Source organism: Paralichthys olivaceus, chromosome 16, assembly GCF_024713975.1.
Source record: "Paralichthys olivaceus isolate ysfri-2021 chromosome 16, ASM2471397v2, whole genome shotgun sequence".
Lineage (NCBI taxonomy): Eukaryota > Metazoa > Chordata > Actinopteri > Pleuronectiformes > Paralichthyidae > Paralichthys > Paralichthys olivaceus.
The window spans coordinates 3,778,818-3,793,830 of record NC_091108.1 but is presented as its reverse complement, the minus strand read 5'-3'; the positions used below and the strand labels follow the sequence as shown (position 1 = coordinate 3,793,830).

The following is a 15,013-nucleotide window of genomic DNA, read 5'->3' as shown; positions in this document are numbered from 1 at the left end:
GTTGGGACGAACCGTTCAGGTCAAAATATTTAAACACCTGCCAAATGATGGTGTTTTCCATCAGTCCCAGTATCACCCTGCATTTATCTTTATAACAACACCACCCTCCCCTGGTTGAAAGTGCTCATACAGCAGCAGGTCCCTCTCTCAGAAGGATGTCTAAATCCAGTGAGATTTTCATGTCAAGATCCAGTGATGTGTTATTGAATAACATTTTTTGTCCAAATCAGACACTAAATAATTTCATTTAGCAGATTTCTGCTGCTTGTTTAGGATCCAAAGTTTCCATTTAGAAAATGTGTTTTATATTTTGTCAGTTTATTTTCATATATATTCAGGCAGCTTCTGCGTCCATGAGAATCACAATGAGAGAAATCACTAGAAATAGCGATGTTCTATCAGCAAAATTCACCCAAACGACAGTAAATCCCATTAAGCTCCTGCTCTCCTCGATTATTTTGTAAATGCCTTTTTTTTTTGTAAAAATAAATAAATAGAGACAGAAAGAGAAATTTGAATCACTTCAACATTATTAAAAATCAATGTATGGTTTCAATCTTTTTTAAAGCAAAATGAACTAAATCTCCAGAAGTTGGAGACACGAAAGGTTCCACATTTTTGCATGAAAATGACTTAAATAATTATAATAATCAAAACGATGATCAATGCATCACTATGAGTTATTCATGGTTGATTTTGTGTCCATTTACAAATCAGTTGATCAGCAGATAGTTTCATCTTCACGTGCACATTCTGTGGAGTAGTTTAATCAATAAACGAGGCATCACAGTTCTATTAGCTCCTCTTGTGTTTTGTCTTAATTTTTTTAAAGCAATTAAAGTTTTCAGATAATGTAAAAGTATTAAAAGCAAATAAAGTATTTTTCAATCTAACTATTGACGTGACAGGAAAATACCCAGGTGAAGTAAAAGTACCTCCACACCAAGTACACGTGAGTAGATGTAGTAGAAGATAAAGTTTTAATCTCTTTAATTTCTGGAGGGAGGATTTTTTTTAAACAGCGCGGGTGGGTGCGTTTTACTCACCAGGTCACACCGGCGCCAGCAGGGGGCGGGGTTTCTCGTGTGACGCCGCCGACGCAGGCGACCCCGCTCCCGCGCACCGCTCCTCGACTCAAACCCAGCGCTCCTGTCCGCTGCTGCGCCATCGCCGCTTAGCATCGCGTTAGCTCGGTGGCTAGAAGAAAGCTAGCTCGCTGCGCAGGGGGGCGAACCGCCGGTGCTGCGAACGGACGAACTAATTAACGATTTTACCGAGCGCAAGACATTTTACTCGTTCAGGTCGCGGTGAGTATTTTGTTCCAAGACATTTTTCATTTTTCCTTCCTTTTTCTTTTCTTTTTGGATTTTTCTCCACGGTGTCCTCATTTTTTTTTTTTTTTTTTTTCTTCTTCTTTTTTTTTTAATTTTTGCTGTTTCGCCAGCGGACAGAACGCGATGTGCTAGCTAGCGAGGTAGCTAGCTAGCTTAGCTAACTCGGGGAGAAAGACAGAGAGAGAGAGACGCCCGTCCCCCCCCCCCCCCCCCTCCCCCCCTCAATACACACGAAGGCTGCTTGTGGTTTTTAGTCAAACAAAAACAAACAAACACGACGAAGGTTTCATTCACGTTTTGTTTTTCTAGCGTTGGTTGTGAAGACTTTTCCTTGACGGGACTGATCTGTTTTTTTTCCTCCGCCAGCCCCACCAGCTAGCTAACCTAGCTAAACGGCTCTTTTTGGTGTGATAGTCGCAGCTTGGTCCTGGTCCACGACCGATCGCAGATTATCGGCTGCACGGTTTATCAGCATTTTGCAGGTTTTGGTTTTTGCAAGCGGAGGGACTGGTTCTGATTGCTGTGTATTTTTCCCACCCCCCCCCCCACCCCTCCAATGCTTTTCGAGTTGTGCTGGGCTAACGTTAGCCATCATGCCAGCCGGCTTTGAGCCCCCGAGGCTAGCGCAGGCCCCGTTGTGTCACTGTGAGGCCTGGTGGTGGCGCTGTCGGGGTCCAGGGCGGGTGTGTTGTGGATGGTTTAGGTAATTTTTCATGCCCCCCCCCCCCCTCCAGACTTTGGTTCTCTCAGTCAGTGTGTTTTTGATGTGGAGTAGATTTTTCCTCGTGTTTTGTTTTTCTCCTTCCATGATGAAGAGTGATATATATTTTTTTTTTGGGGAGGAGGCTGCACAGTTTTGTTGCTGAACGTTGCACATACACATTAAAAAAAAGAAAAATTAAACCTTGTTAAACTGAACGAGTATAATGGCTGTTTATGTGTTATCCTGATCAACCCCCCCCCCCCCCCCCCCCTGGTTCACAGCAGACATGTTGACTTCCACCAGGTAGAAAATACATCACATGAATCATTGGGACGCTTGAATTGAACTCAGCCACCAGCAGTGTCCTCACTAACACACGAGCTTCCTCTGCTGTGTGGAAATGTCTCATGTGACAAATGCCTCAAAGCCACATTTAGTCTTTAATTAGTAATCGAGTGGAAATACTGTCAAATTAATCACTGGATAATTGGACAATCAGGACCAGGGCATCTGTAGATCCTTTAAAAAAAACTTTAGAAGGGATTAAAAGCACGAACATGTCACTTACAAAATGTGTCTGTGGACGGTTACATCGCAAGTTGCACTTGTATGTGGTTGTGGGCTGTTGGGAAATGTCTATGAAACCGGTACTATTACATCTAGTCGACTAGCGCATCAGTTGATTGTACATGCTGGAGGCTTTTGTGTGGAGTTGCACGTGTATTATTTTACAGAAATTCACAGTAGTCAGTCAAAAACTTGTATTGCTGAATCTCCTCTTCAATTCTCTGCCATTTATCGGGTTGCAGTTACCATTACACAAGTGATTCTAGTACTGCTAGTTATTGTTCCCTTTCAAATAATTCCAGGCCTCTTTTTCCTTGTTTCTGTGGCAGCTTAACTGTGAAGAAGAACATGAATTGCATTGTGTTGCGTTTAGAGTTCTTCAGATTTAGAGGACACTAAAAAGACGTCCTATTGAAGTATAAAGTTATTCTGCATCCCAGCAGTAAATTCATGTTTCCTCATTTTTAATTAGTCAGGTAAAGATGGTTCAAATGTATTAGGTCCAGAATAATCACATAGCACATGTATTTATCTCATAGTCATACCCCACATGAACTTTTGATTTATTTATACATCATAAATAAACCTGCTAACCTGTAAAACATGATGCCACTCCACACTAATATCCCTCCATGTTAAAGGAGAATGAAACATGAAGACTACAAATTTAGAATTGACAAAACTTTAAGGTTTAGTCGCTTCAGTTGTTTACATTTGATTTCAGTTTGTCCAAATATAAACATGATTAGTCAGTTTGAGATATTGAGAGGTAGAGATAATGATTTTAAGGATTTACCTTTACACACTAGAGTTGTGGTCCAAGTTGATCCTTGGCTGACATTACTCTGTTAAAGGGCTTCATCTTCTCCCCTCTGACCTACAACCATACACAAACACAAGCATACGAGGGCCTTCTCTTTTATACATATGAATCAAATGGATTTGTCTCCTTTGTGTTTAGTTTCAGGCTTAGGTTTGTCTCCTAAACGTGCACCTCAGTATTTTGTCACTTCACACATCGTACATCATGAGATATTGCACTTGCACATGTATTTGGCTCAGGTTGCAGTTCCAGCTTGGCTAGTTGTATCGGGATTTTCTTGGCGACGCACCCCTCGTTTTTAGACGTGTATTTGTGTTTGCCTCATCACTGACTTCTACACACAGACACACACTCCAACCAGGTAAGACTTGGTACAAGATAACCCTGTCCGCTTGACTGAGGTGTGTTTTCTGTCGCCTCAGTATAAATCGCGAGGGGCGAAGGTGAAGGTCGAGACACCAGCCCAAACTGAACCCAGGCCACAGTGTCAAACATCAGACAGACAGACAGACGACAGCCCTGCACACAGACGCTATGGAGTGAGTGATGAATGTTTAGGCCCCCTGTCAGGCCGGGGGGAAAGGTTCACTGTTGATGCCACTACTGTTATGTTTTCCTGTATGAGGGCTCCGAGCTCCACTGAGCGTCACACCGTTTCCTGGGTCTATTAGATTAGTGGTACCATGCCCTGTTCAATAGATAGAGCAGGTCTGGTCAGCTCTTTTTCAATTGTTCAGACAATAAAAGACATAATGAAGGCACCCTGGGCTCTGTTAGTATATTAATATTCTACTACTTGCTTAGAAAACATGAATATAATGTTCACATTGTTGACCTGCTCTGTGATTCTTAATCAGCCAGTTAATATTACATCAAAATATTCAGGTGGTTATCGGCGGTCAGTCGCTCAGGTGGAGGAGGTTACATTAAATCTGTGAAAGTCTTGAAAATGAGTTGGTTGCCTCACTCAGAAGTTCATCTGTCTTATTTAGGTACAACAGTAATATAAAGATTTCAGTAAGTGTCTCAGTGATACTGTCATTCTGTCTTTAAAATTAGCCACACAGAAAATGATGTGTGTGTAAAGTATTGGATCCTTGTTTTCCGGATGCTTTGTGATCAGGTTAATGTTCAACCCAGTGTTCAGCTCAACATATTGACCTAGTGACATTTTATGTCCTAATATAATAACATGATATAAAGAAGCAGCTGCAGCTTGTCAGGCGTCGATAGAACAAAGAGACTGTTTGTTCTTAAGAGAGAACTCATCTTTTGTGTTAGGGACTAAATATTTAAGAACAGCTTCTCACTTCTTCACAGTGTGAGTTTATTGCAGGCCTCAAAAAATGCTTTTAAGTATAATCCACCAACTAATGAAATATATAATAGTTAGGACACATGCCTTTCGTTACAACAATAACAGTGAACCTCAACATCCTGCAGTTTTCTCCTTTATCATCTGCACTACTTTATTTTGATTTAACCTTCTTAGTTTCCCAGGGAACCCTCCTGATCATGTCCGTCCTGGTCCACAGACCCTACAGCTGGAGACTCCTACACCTCAATGAGAGGAGGAGGTGAAGGGACGGGTGAAGGTTGCTCACGCACGCTACTAAATGTGGGATTTGTCTGTGTGTGTGTGTCTTCTCACTAGTCGTTCACCCACCACATCCAGCCTGATGGCCAGCAGCAACGTCACCAACAAGACCGACCAACGCTCCCTCAACTCCAGGGTCTTCATCGGCAACCTCAACACCCTGCTCGTCACCAAGGCAGACGTCGAGGCCATCTTCACCAAGTACGGCAAGATCGTAGGCTGCTCCGTCCACAAGGGCTACGCCTTCGTCCAGTTCTCCAACGAGAGGAATGCCCGGGCTGCTGTCACTGGAGAGGATGGGAGGATGATAGTCGGACAAGTGCTTGGTTAGGATTCATTTTTAACTTTTTGAAAAGTAAAATAAAAAGGCACATTTCGTCCACAATCTAAAGGCACTTGATTTAAGCCATGTACTGATCTGTCTGTCTTTTTTTATTCCTCAGACATCAACCTGGCTGGAGAACCCAAACCACACAGGTCAAAAACCACTAAACGCTCCGCTGGAGACATGTACAGGTCACTCGGCATGATAATATACATATATGTCACTGCTGTTACACCACAGAGCTAAAACTCACCTTACATGAAACGACAGACTTATCTAGAGGATATATAAACACTGTCACTTCATCACATTTCCTTCCTGACACTTTCTTATTATTCGTCCTAAACAGCAGTTCCTCATTTGACCTCGACTATGACTTTCAAAGAGATTATTACGACAGGTGAGTAAAATATTTCCTGGTTTGAAAAAGAAAAATACAAAAAACACGTCACAATGAAATTACATATTTTTGTTGTTGTCTTTGTTGCCAGAATGTATTCGTACCCGTCCCGTGTTCCTGCTCCCCCTCCTCCTTTGTCGCGGGCCGTGATCCCGTCCAAGCGCCCACGGGTCAGCCTCAGCGGAGGAAGCAGCCGGCGAACCAAGAGCAGCTTCTCCTCCTCCTCCAAGAGCAGCCAGAGGATGTCTTCGTCCAGAACAAGTGAGTGTTTCACTGCCTCCTGCAACATTATCCACGGCTTCATTAATCACTCGCTAGAAATGGGGAGGTCAGCTGCCAAAGTCTCTTTGTGTGAATTTAGATCTATTTTCACTTTTCTCTGCAGTGAAAGTGGATGAGCTGCAGACCATCAAGCGGGAGTTGACCCAAATCAAAAGCAAAGTGGATGACCTGCTGGACAGCCTGGAGCGCATGGAGAAGGACCACAGCAAGAAGTCGGGTACGGGCGAAACTTTTTATGTCTGACCGACGCAGGATGTATTAAAAATAATAATAATAATAATCTTGTACTTAACCAGGTATTTTGTAAACTAAAATCTGTCATACTGTCACCAGAGGCAGCTGCTTTTGTTCAGAAACAACCCAGAGTTCTTCTCGTGACTTAATTTCATATAATAGATCATTTCTGAAAGTGTCTCCGTGTTTGGCAGAAGCTAAGAGCATAAAACCTGAGCCAGGAGAAGTGACTTCACCACCTCACTCAAGCAACAAGAAGGATGATGGAATGAAGAGGGAGAGAGAGAGCCAGGAAATGAACGACTCAGACGAGGAGGAAGAGGATGAGGAAGAGGAGGGCGACCTGCTGGAGGAGGATGAGGTGAGACTTCATCCAGCAAAGCAGTTTCCACACAAATTGTAAATGCTGGCAGCCTCGGGTTTCGTGAATTCTAGTTGCTCGCAAATTACAGATAAATATGAGTCTCTCAGGGCTTTTAAACGCTCATGCTGATGAGTTAAACATCAAAATTACCGCAGAGATGAATGATCTCATGTTGCTAATGGAAGTTGCTGATTTGGTAAAACGGGCTCTGACCCGGCCGTTCATAACATTTGTGTTGCGTCAAAGATTTTTGTCTAAAATTGCAGTAAATCTAATTGATAAGCACTTTGTGAACTTTTAATTTAACTCAAATATCATCAAACACATCGAACATGGACAAATACACAGCTACACATTATTGCACAGGGATTTATCTTTGTAGCCGTATAAAATAATTATAATAACAAATAAAAAACCTACAGACAACAAAACCTGTTTCTATTTACTGAAAAGAAACATTCCTGTGTCATCCAGTTAAAACCCTAAATTAATTTAATAAACGTATTTCCAATGTGAAGAGAGAAATGAAACATCAGGCTGTTTGTTGGTTAAACTTCAATATTAACTGTGCAGGTGAAGAGGGATGATGAAGACGAAGACGATGAAGAGGAGGAAGGCGAGCATGTGGAAGGTGACGATGATGCTGACAGTGTCAACGGTGAAGACGACTCGTAGGCGACGAGCGGACGTCAACACGTGCAGCGCTACACAGCTTCCAACAGGAGCTCGGACTCTGTTTTAACACTCATTGTAGATACAAAAGGCAAATGTGTACACACACACACACACACACACACAAACAAGCATGGTGCACACACAATGTCGTTCCATTGTCCCTGAAACTGATTTATAATTCTTTTTGTTACTTTCGTCAGTTGTCCACTATCACTGTCACAGGAATAGCTAGCTGTAGTTTTTGGTTTTTGTGTTTTTACTGAGTCGTTACTTGTCTTCAGGCGAAGGCAGAGAAATGGACACCTAATGTTCTCAGAGACGACAGCTCGACGGACATGTCTCAATGCAAGGCCCCAAATTCAGCTACGAGATACGATTTTTAGGTTCAATGTCTTTTCCTCATCAGTGAGTTTGTTTGACCTTGTGTGTCTGTATGTTAATGTCAGTTTTTTATACTATTCCATTTATGTTTAACTGTAAAGAAATAAATTGCAATAAAATATTAAAAGCGGTTGGGCCCTAGTGTCTGTTTTTCCACAAACTATATTGTTGATTTCTGGGGGTGAAAAAATGAAAATGACTAAATTGCATTTCATATTAATTAAGCTTTTATTAAATTGTTTTTAAAATCACATATAAATACAATTCAGAATCAACTCATCACATCAGGATCTTTTCGAGTCTTTTAAAGTTGGTGGTTCTGAGAAATGCTCTGTTTTACAGTAGTTAAGTCGTCCCAGGAACAAAAGCTCGGTTTTGTTTAGCAAGATACGAAACTTGATTTCGTGCCGTCAAAGTAAATGTAAAAATCATAGAAACAAATAAATCTTTGTGCATTAAAAAACATTTTTACCAACAAAGAAACTCTCTGTTGCCAACAAGAAACAAAAGAACTGACATTTAAAAGCCCACAAACAAAAGTTATTGATTTTTCCTATAATTAATCTCAGTCGAGTCCTCAAAGCTTCAGTTAACGATGGAGTTCATTTCTCCGACAGCATCGGCTCTGGTCACTCGGGCATTTTTCCCACTCGTACCATCAACGTGTATTTCACAGTCACAATACATTCACCTGAGAGTATTAAAACTGTTTGGGGTCGACTTTCCATTGAATGTGTCACTGCCAAGATAGAGGGGGGGGGGGGGGGGGAGCCTGAGCTGGTTTTTGCAGCTCTGCAAGTTTGTATTTGCAGACAGTGCTTGTGGTACAAAGAGGGAAACAACTTCGGGGAAGTAGAATGAAAATACAACGAATTAAAGAATTATTTAGTCAGAAAAACCCTCAGATACCTTCTGAGTCATCATCGGTTTCTGCTGCCGTTTAAGCCGAAGGTGCACAAAGTAAAACAATAAGTCCAGTTTAACATGTGTACAGTTTGCGAACACCCAGTCTTCCTCCGTGCATTAAACCTGCGTACACGTCTTCAGGCCTCAGCCTTCGTCTGGACTCTCTCAAGCTCTCTGTGTGACGGACAGTGTGACGACGCTCAGCAGGAGAAGCAGAGCTACCGGAGAGAGAGAAGAGACGTTCGTCAGTTAAAGTCTTAAGAAATCATCACAATCATCTTTAATAAAAGTCTCATTTAACATCCAGTGGTATAAGGACATGAACACTGTTTTTGGTTTTGACATTTGTCTGAGTTTCCCCATTGGAGGTAATCACTAATTGTTCTTTGTGTTGCTCAGCATTAACGAGTCTAATTTTGTGTTTAAGCAGAAACTGAGGAATTAAAAGCTGGAGAAATAACCTGAAATTGAACGCTCCATGACAGAATGTTCATTTTTGTGAACTAACCCTTTAAGAAGAACTTCAACCAAGTTTAAAGATGCCACGTTTTCTCAGGTGGTGGAGATGGTGTTGTTCTGGTTGTGATTGTGATTGTGATTGTGAGCTAAGTTGTGTTGTGTTTGTGAACATGTTTCCAGTGGATGTTTGTTGTTTACCATATGAGCGGACAACGCTACTGGCTCCTGCTGTTGTGGCTCCTGCTGTTGTGGGTGTGGCTGTGGTGTTGACGGTGATGTTCAGGCTCCTGCTCAGGGAGATGTTGAACAAACCGAATGTAGCTGAAGAATAAAACCAAGAGTAAGAACATGGAAACATGACGTGACATTTCATTTATGTTACTGTACAACTAACGATGAAATATGATGAGAATTGTTTGTTGATTGTTTGGCGGGAAGATGAAAACCACGATTGATTGGACATTTTTGAATAGAACAAACCACAGAAAAGATTATTTTCTACTCTGGTAATGATTAAAAAAAAAAGGGATTTAAATGATATAAGAGAATCTGTGAGTGTGTGTCCACTCACTTCCGTTAAAACTACCCGTCCCCAGAAGGAACGTGAGGGTTTCAAAGCTGTTCCTGATGCCGTTCACATCAGGGATGTCAAACTCGCACTGGATCACGTCGCTGTTCACCAAACCTCGGATTTCTGTCACTCTCTGAAAAAGTGACATTCAACTAACATGAGCTCAGATAAATGAAAATAAACTTGAAACCTTTTCGAATTTGTGTTCAAAAAATTTAAAGTTCAAGTAATATAAACAAATCATCCTGAAGTGTATTTCACTTTGTGTTCTTCCAGTTTCACATCATGTATGGAGGGTGATTAAGCATATCTTAGGTAATTCCTCTGTGAGTAGAGGTAAGACCTCACCGTCTCCTGTGGACTGAGCTGATTGTCGGTGTCGATCTTCATTGTGCGGAAGAAGAACGTCCCATTGTCCGAGGCGTTCTGAGCACAGACGAAAAGCATGGTGGTTCCCTGAGGGCAGAGGAGGTGAAGGATTAGATTATTTCCTCATGCCGAGGTGCTACTTGTCACAGTCGTCAATGATTCAAAGATGTTATAAGACACTTGTTCAAGTTTCCAACTCTTCCTGTTTTGTCTGTTTGTCGGAGCCAGTGTCGTCTGTGTAAATCTAAAGTGTTGGATTTGAGGAAGAGGAAGAGGTCATTGAGATAAGCCTTGTTTGCTTTTTCTTTTTAATGCTCTTTTTAATGAACATTTTAGCAAACAGCATTTGCTATTTTGACCTTTTTTTGTGTTGGAGATTGCCTGTAGTACATTTAATGTCTTCAATTATCTCATCGGCTTTGCATTGTCTCCACCAAGGAGGTTGTGTTTTTGTCTGTTTGTCTGACATTAACGCAAAACCAACCGGACGGGTTAACACAACACTTGGAAGGATGCAGTGTGGGTCAGGAAAGATCCCAGTAAAGTTCTGGTGCACATCTGGATCAGTCAAACTTTTACATTGTGAAGAAGAGCGTTTATTTTTAACATTGGCGTAACTTGATGAAAGAAGTCTGGCACATTGAGGAAACTGGTATTTTGGGAATGTGTGCTGTGTCATTCTAGCTTTGTGTGTTTTACCTCTGACGCATTAATTCCCAGTGCAATGTAACCCGCTGATTCCCCTCTGAGTTGGATGGACCGGTCTGCTCCGAGGACCACAGACCCAAACAGACAGGTGTCGTTTCCTGCGGGGTCACACTCGGTTGGTTCCTCCAAACACAGTTTAGAGTCTCCGCAACCTTCTCGAGTGATGTTCACCTGTGAGACACACAAACACACACTCACGTACAGTACGAGTCACAAAAGAAGGCAATCAACAGCTTCAGCCATTTGTAGTTGATCACAATGAAGAAAAAACATCTAAGAATTTATATATTATTATTCTCTTGAGAATTAAGTTATTTGCATGTGAGACTAAATCCTGTTATTTTCTTCAATGTTGTTTTTCCTCCAGAGCCGTCAGAGGACGAGTGAGGTGAGTCAGCGATTCTTGCTGACGCCACATTTTCATGTTTTGTGATGTTTACTGCACGACATGAATAAAAATGGTGGTGGCTGAGTCGAAGAGAAACACACAACGAGGAGGACGTTTGTAAAGTCTGAGGAAATCACCCAGGTTTGAAGAAATGTAAAATCCAACCGGTTTGGATCTTGAGCTCCTTTAATCCAGTTTGAGACCATAATAACTCACAGGTAACAGGTTCATTGACCCCTGCATTAATATGGTTTAGTTGTCGGTTAAAAATATTTTTGACATTTCTGTAAACCATCAAAATATACAGAGAAGAATTATTTAATAAACCTAAAAAATAAACATGATACTACAGCTGGTGAGTATTTGTGTTCATGTCCACTCAAATAACCAACAGTAGAACCTGCTGGTCAAATTGTGAATATATTTGCTGAACAAATATTTTATATGCAAACACTGCAAAGGTCAAAATGACATTGATGTTCATTAAGTGGAATGAAAAACCAACCTGTGTGTTGTTGGCAAATGACAAATGTGCTGTTCCTTTGACACCTGGTGCCACGGAAACCATCACGGCAGCAAACCACAAGAAGAAACCTCGTTCCATTTCTGACAGGGAGACACAAGACACACAGAAATGGAGCAAATAGTACAAATCTTATTATTGAAACAGTTATTTTATATTATATTTATATTTATAATTATAATTTTACCCACTTCTGGAAACATTTCTTGAGGAGCAGGTTTTTCGACCTATTTCCTCCAACATACTTTTATTTAATATCCAATAACTTCACATTTAAACACCACAGAATCCTGGTGAATGGCACACACTATTTACAAATACATTTCTGGCTTTCAAGGAAATGCGATTGTCTTAAATCCTCATGGTTTGATTGATCACTCTCAATCGAATCCTCAGAATGAACTTGATGTGAAAATGATTTCTGACAACCAGCAAAGTAAAGAGGAGAAATAGAGACGTGTTTTTTTTTTTTTTAAGTTTTGTGGGACTCACCTCTGAGCTGTGAAAGTGACCTGTGGAGTTAGAGTGATGTTGTGAGTTCAGGTGTCTCCGCTCCTCTGAGTGTGTGTGCAGACGTCAGCGCTGATGCTCGAGCTGCTGGTGCGGCAGACGTGTGTGGATGATGTGTGTGGATGATGTGTGTGGATGATGTGGGTGGTAATGGGCCTGGAGACTGGGTTTTTTGCAGCATCCTGGAGAAGGCGTGTCTCTGTGAGAATTCCGCTGACTGATGACCTGTCCTGCAGGTTAATACCTCTGAGTCTGCGTCACCTTATTGGAAACTAGCTGCATCATTGTTCGGAGGCAGATTTGTTGATATCACAAAGAATTTCTGTTTAGAATCTTTAGTTTGGATTATTGAACTAATGTTCAACTGTTCATCCACGTTACACATGAATAAAATAAAAAAACACATTAAATGTAATCTATAATGTCTTTGTTAACGTGAATCCACTTAATTGACAAACTCAACTTTAAATTCCACTGTTTATTTCTACTTAAACTAGTAATAGACATATATTACGTTGATTAGCGGAACATTGCACAGTGTAATTTTCCATCCTGGCACCTGCTCATGACCGACCGACTCATCACACTCCAGTCAGGTTAGTTTGTCTGTGTTCCAGGAAAGACAGTTTGTTTCCTGATGCTGAAGTTTTGGAACATGATTCCAGCCCCAACCGTCCTCAGAGAACAACAGAGTACACAGCACAAATATACCATAAACAAAGAAAACAGAAACCGTCCACTGAGAGTCTGTCAATGTTTCCCTGATATTGATCAAATGACGAGCGCCTGAGAACAGGGTGTGACCGGACCAACACCCGGATCAACCGAGAACAAGGAAACAATAAACCTCAAGACATTTAAGAAAACAGCAGGAGAAATCTCAAAACAGAACAACTGCAGCTACTGTGAGAGCTCAAAGTCCATTTGGTGAATTTGAACTCAATGCCTGCCTTCACCAGAGTGACCCACAAGACTGAAACACAGAGTTCTAGAAAAAAGTCTGGATTTCTTTGTACCTGCTTTAATTCATTCGGGTAATTTAGGTCTGACACACTTTTAATCACTTAATCACTTTGCTATGCCGTCACACAATACTACTGCACATTATAAAATGCAACAGTTTCCTGATTCCAGAAAGGTTATCGCTCATCATCACGGAACCAGGGGGACGTCACCAGAGCTACGGTTTCCATGGCAGCATGTGATCTGTGATGAGACTTTGAGTTCTGGAACGTCACCTCAAACAAAACTGAGTTAAGTCATCGCAACCAACTCGTGATAACTTGAGAGTATTTGATCGAAATGGTTTTAGGTTAAAAAAACATCTCTCGGCCGAAAGGCAGGTTTCTCGTGATTTAACCTGAGCTGCCGTCACAATGAGGGTCGCTCCGCGGTGGTCGCTCATCAAACAGACTGCAGACGTGCAGGTTCAATCGTCTCCACGCTGAAGTGTTTGCTCTCTAGGTTTGGACTGTTTGGCCTAAATACACAGTTTAAAAAGAGGATTACCCGCAGCAGTGTGCGGTCGATGACAGTAAAGAAAGGCGGAGGAAGCAGGTCCATGAAAGAGAGACCGACTTTACTCAATTCAATTGTATGTGTATGGCACTAAATACATACACACACATTATCTAATGATGCTTGAGCGAGAACAAGTCAGCGACTATTAGACTTCATTCAGACATTCATGGTCCTCAGAGGCTGAATCCCACTGATTTTAGTGAATCTTTTTTAATTTAAATTATCACCATGAAACTGAACATTTGTGGTTTCGAGTAAAATGTCTCCACAACACTTCATCGTGATTTGAGGTTCAAACATTCATGTTCTAGCGGGATAGCTTGAATAAAAAGATAATTCGTTTCTTGATGAGTAAAAAGCATAAATATGCAAATGTCAAACGCCAAAATATAACATGAAACACAGTAAATCTCACAGAATAGAGGAATTTAATCTGTTTGTGTTACTTCGGCACAAGTGTTTCTCAATCTGCAGTCGTCACAGGTGATTTCAACACATGTGAATGTGCAGAAAATACAACACGGAATCGCTCAGTGGAAAATATTTCAGACGCTGTCGATTAACAGAGCAAGAAGAAACGAGTATTGATGCAAAACAACATAAAGCCGACCCGAAGCAACACAAGCGTGATTGAAAAAAGAGGCAAAATTGATCAAATTAAACTTAAAAAGCCAAAAAAGGTCACAGGAAACAAGAAAAGAGTTTGGAAGACGAGTTCAGGGACAGAAAAATGAGAGAGAATCGACATAAATGACCAGAAAAGACAAATAAAGAGGAAATAGGTGCAATTTGACCTTAAAGAGACAAACATGAGTTTGAAGATGTCAGAATTTAAATTCAATGTCTTTGGTCGTTGATTTGTTTTGTTCACACGATTAACGTTGTGTTTTGGAAGGTGATGTAATCATCTAGTGAATGAGTGACTGAAATAACCATTAGTTGCAGCGTAACGTGACTCCCATCGTTCACCCACTCCCACCGGAGTCATCGGGTCTCCCCTCTTATTACTGCAGCTCCGCCCGACTGAAGAGGTCTGATCCCACAATGACTGAAAGCACAGGGAGGGTGCGTTCAGGGCCTCTGAGATAAAATCATTGACAAAAAGCTGTGACTCAGCATCTTTTCAGCTTGATTTTTTTTATTTTTTATTATTATTTTATATTTGAAAGCCAGGATAATTCAAATTTGAGCTTCTAATATTTGTATTTCGTCTTCGATTAAAAGTGACAAAGGACACAAATCTAATCTAAAACTCCTGAGAGGTCCCGACACCTGGTTTGGGAACAGACTGTTTACACAGGGACCCATTGGTTTGAATACGCTCCTGGTTCAGCTCTCTGCTGCAGCCCAGTGGAGATCAGGTATTATAAGAA

At 41.2% G+C, this 15,013-nt stretch overlaps 2 protein-coding genes across 16 annotated transcripts; one reads left to right on the top strand and one right to left on the bottom strand.

The window, feature by feature from the left end:
* The first annotated feature begins 1,073 nt into the window (after positions 1 to 1,073).
* On the top strand, positions 1,074 to 7,815 carry LOC109644414 (heterogeneous nuclear ribonucleoprotein C). 15 transcript variants are annotated; one of them, XM_020109799.2, is made up of 9 exons: positions 1,074 to 1,307; positions 3,850 to 3,966; positions 5,082 to 5,350; positions 5,468 to 5,540; positions 5,699 to 5,749; positions 5,841 to 6,010; positions 6,135 to 6,248; positions 6,463 to 6,626; positions 7,203 to 7,815. In XM_020109799.2, exons 2-9 carry the CDS (start codon positions 3,962 to 3,964, stop codon positions 7,302 to 7,304), a joined length of 948 nt encoding a protein of 315 aa, XP_019965358.1. In that variant the 5' UTR covers positions 1,074 to 1,307; positions 3,850 to 3,961; the 3' UTR covers positions 7,305 to 7,815. The 15 variants fall into 15 exon arrangements, with proteins under 15 accessions (XP_019965358.1, XP_019965388.1, XP_019965349.1 ...); XM_020109790.2 differs by having other exon boundaries at positions 1,149 to 1,307; positions 6,460 to 6,626; XM_069510683.1 differs by having other exon boundaries at positions 1,150 to 1,307; positions 5,468 to 5,501.
* Positions 7,816 to 7,894: 79 nt separating this feature from the next.
* On the bottom strand, positions 7,895 to 12,870 carry LOC109641600 (uncharacterized). The gene is made up of 7 exons (XM_020106113.2): positions 12,102 to 12,870; positions 11,592 to 11,692; positions 10,690 to 10,869; positions 9,970 to 10,077; positions 9,622 to 9,754; positions 9,249 to 9,371; positions 7,895 to 8,809 (listed from the first exon to the last, which is right to left on the bottom strand). The coding sequence occupies exons 2-7, from the start codon at positions 11,688 to 11,690 to the stop codon at positions 8,757 to 8,759; spliced, it is 696 nt and encodes a 231-aa protein (XP_019961672.2). The 5' UTR covers positions 11,691 to 11,692; positions 12,102 to 12,870; the 3' UTR covers positions 7,895 to 8,756.
* Positions 12,871 to 15,013: the final 2,143 nt, after the last annotated feature.

Bases quoted from the DNA above. Each gene is read 5' to 3' on its own strand.
- LOC109644414 (XM_020109790.2), top strand. The intron at 5,750-5,840 runs GTGAGTAAAATA...CTTTGTTGCCAG, and splicing joins CAAAGAGATTATTACGACAG to AATGTATTCGTACCCGTCCC. The intron at 6,249-6,459 runs GTACGGGCGAAA...CGTGTTTGGCAG, and splicing joins GGACCACAGCAAGAAGTCGG to AAGCTAAGAGCATAAAACCT.
- LOC109641600 (XM_020106113.2), bottom strand. From the start codon at position 11,690: ATGGAACGAGGTTTCTTCTTGTGGTTTGCTGCCGTGATGGTTTCCGTG. The intron at 10,078-10,689 runs GTAAAACACACA...CTCTGCCCTCAG, and splicing joins TGGGAATTAATGCGTCAGAG to GGAACCACCATGCTTTTCGT. The intron at 9,372-9,621 runs GTGAGTGGACAC...TTTATTCTTCAG, and splicing joins GACGGGTAGTTTTAACGGAA to CTACATTCGGTTTGTTCAAC.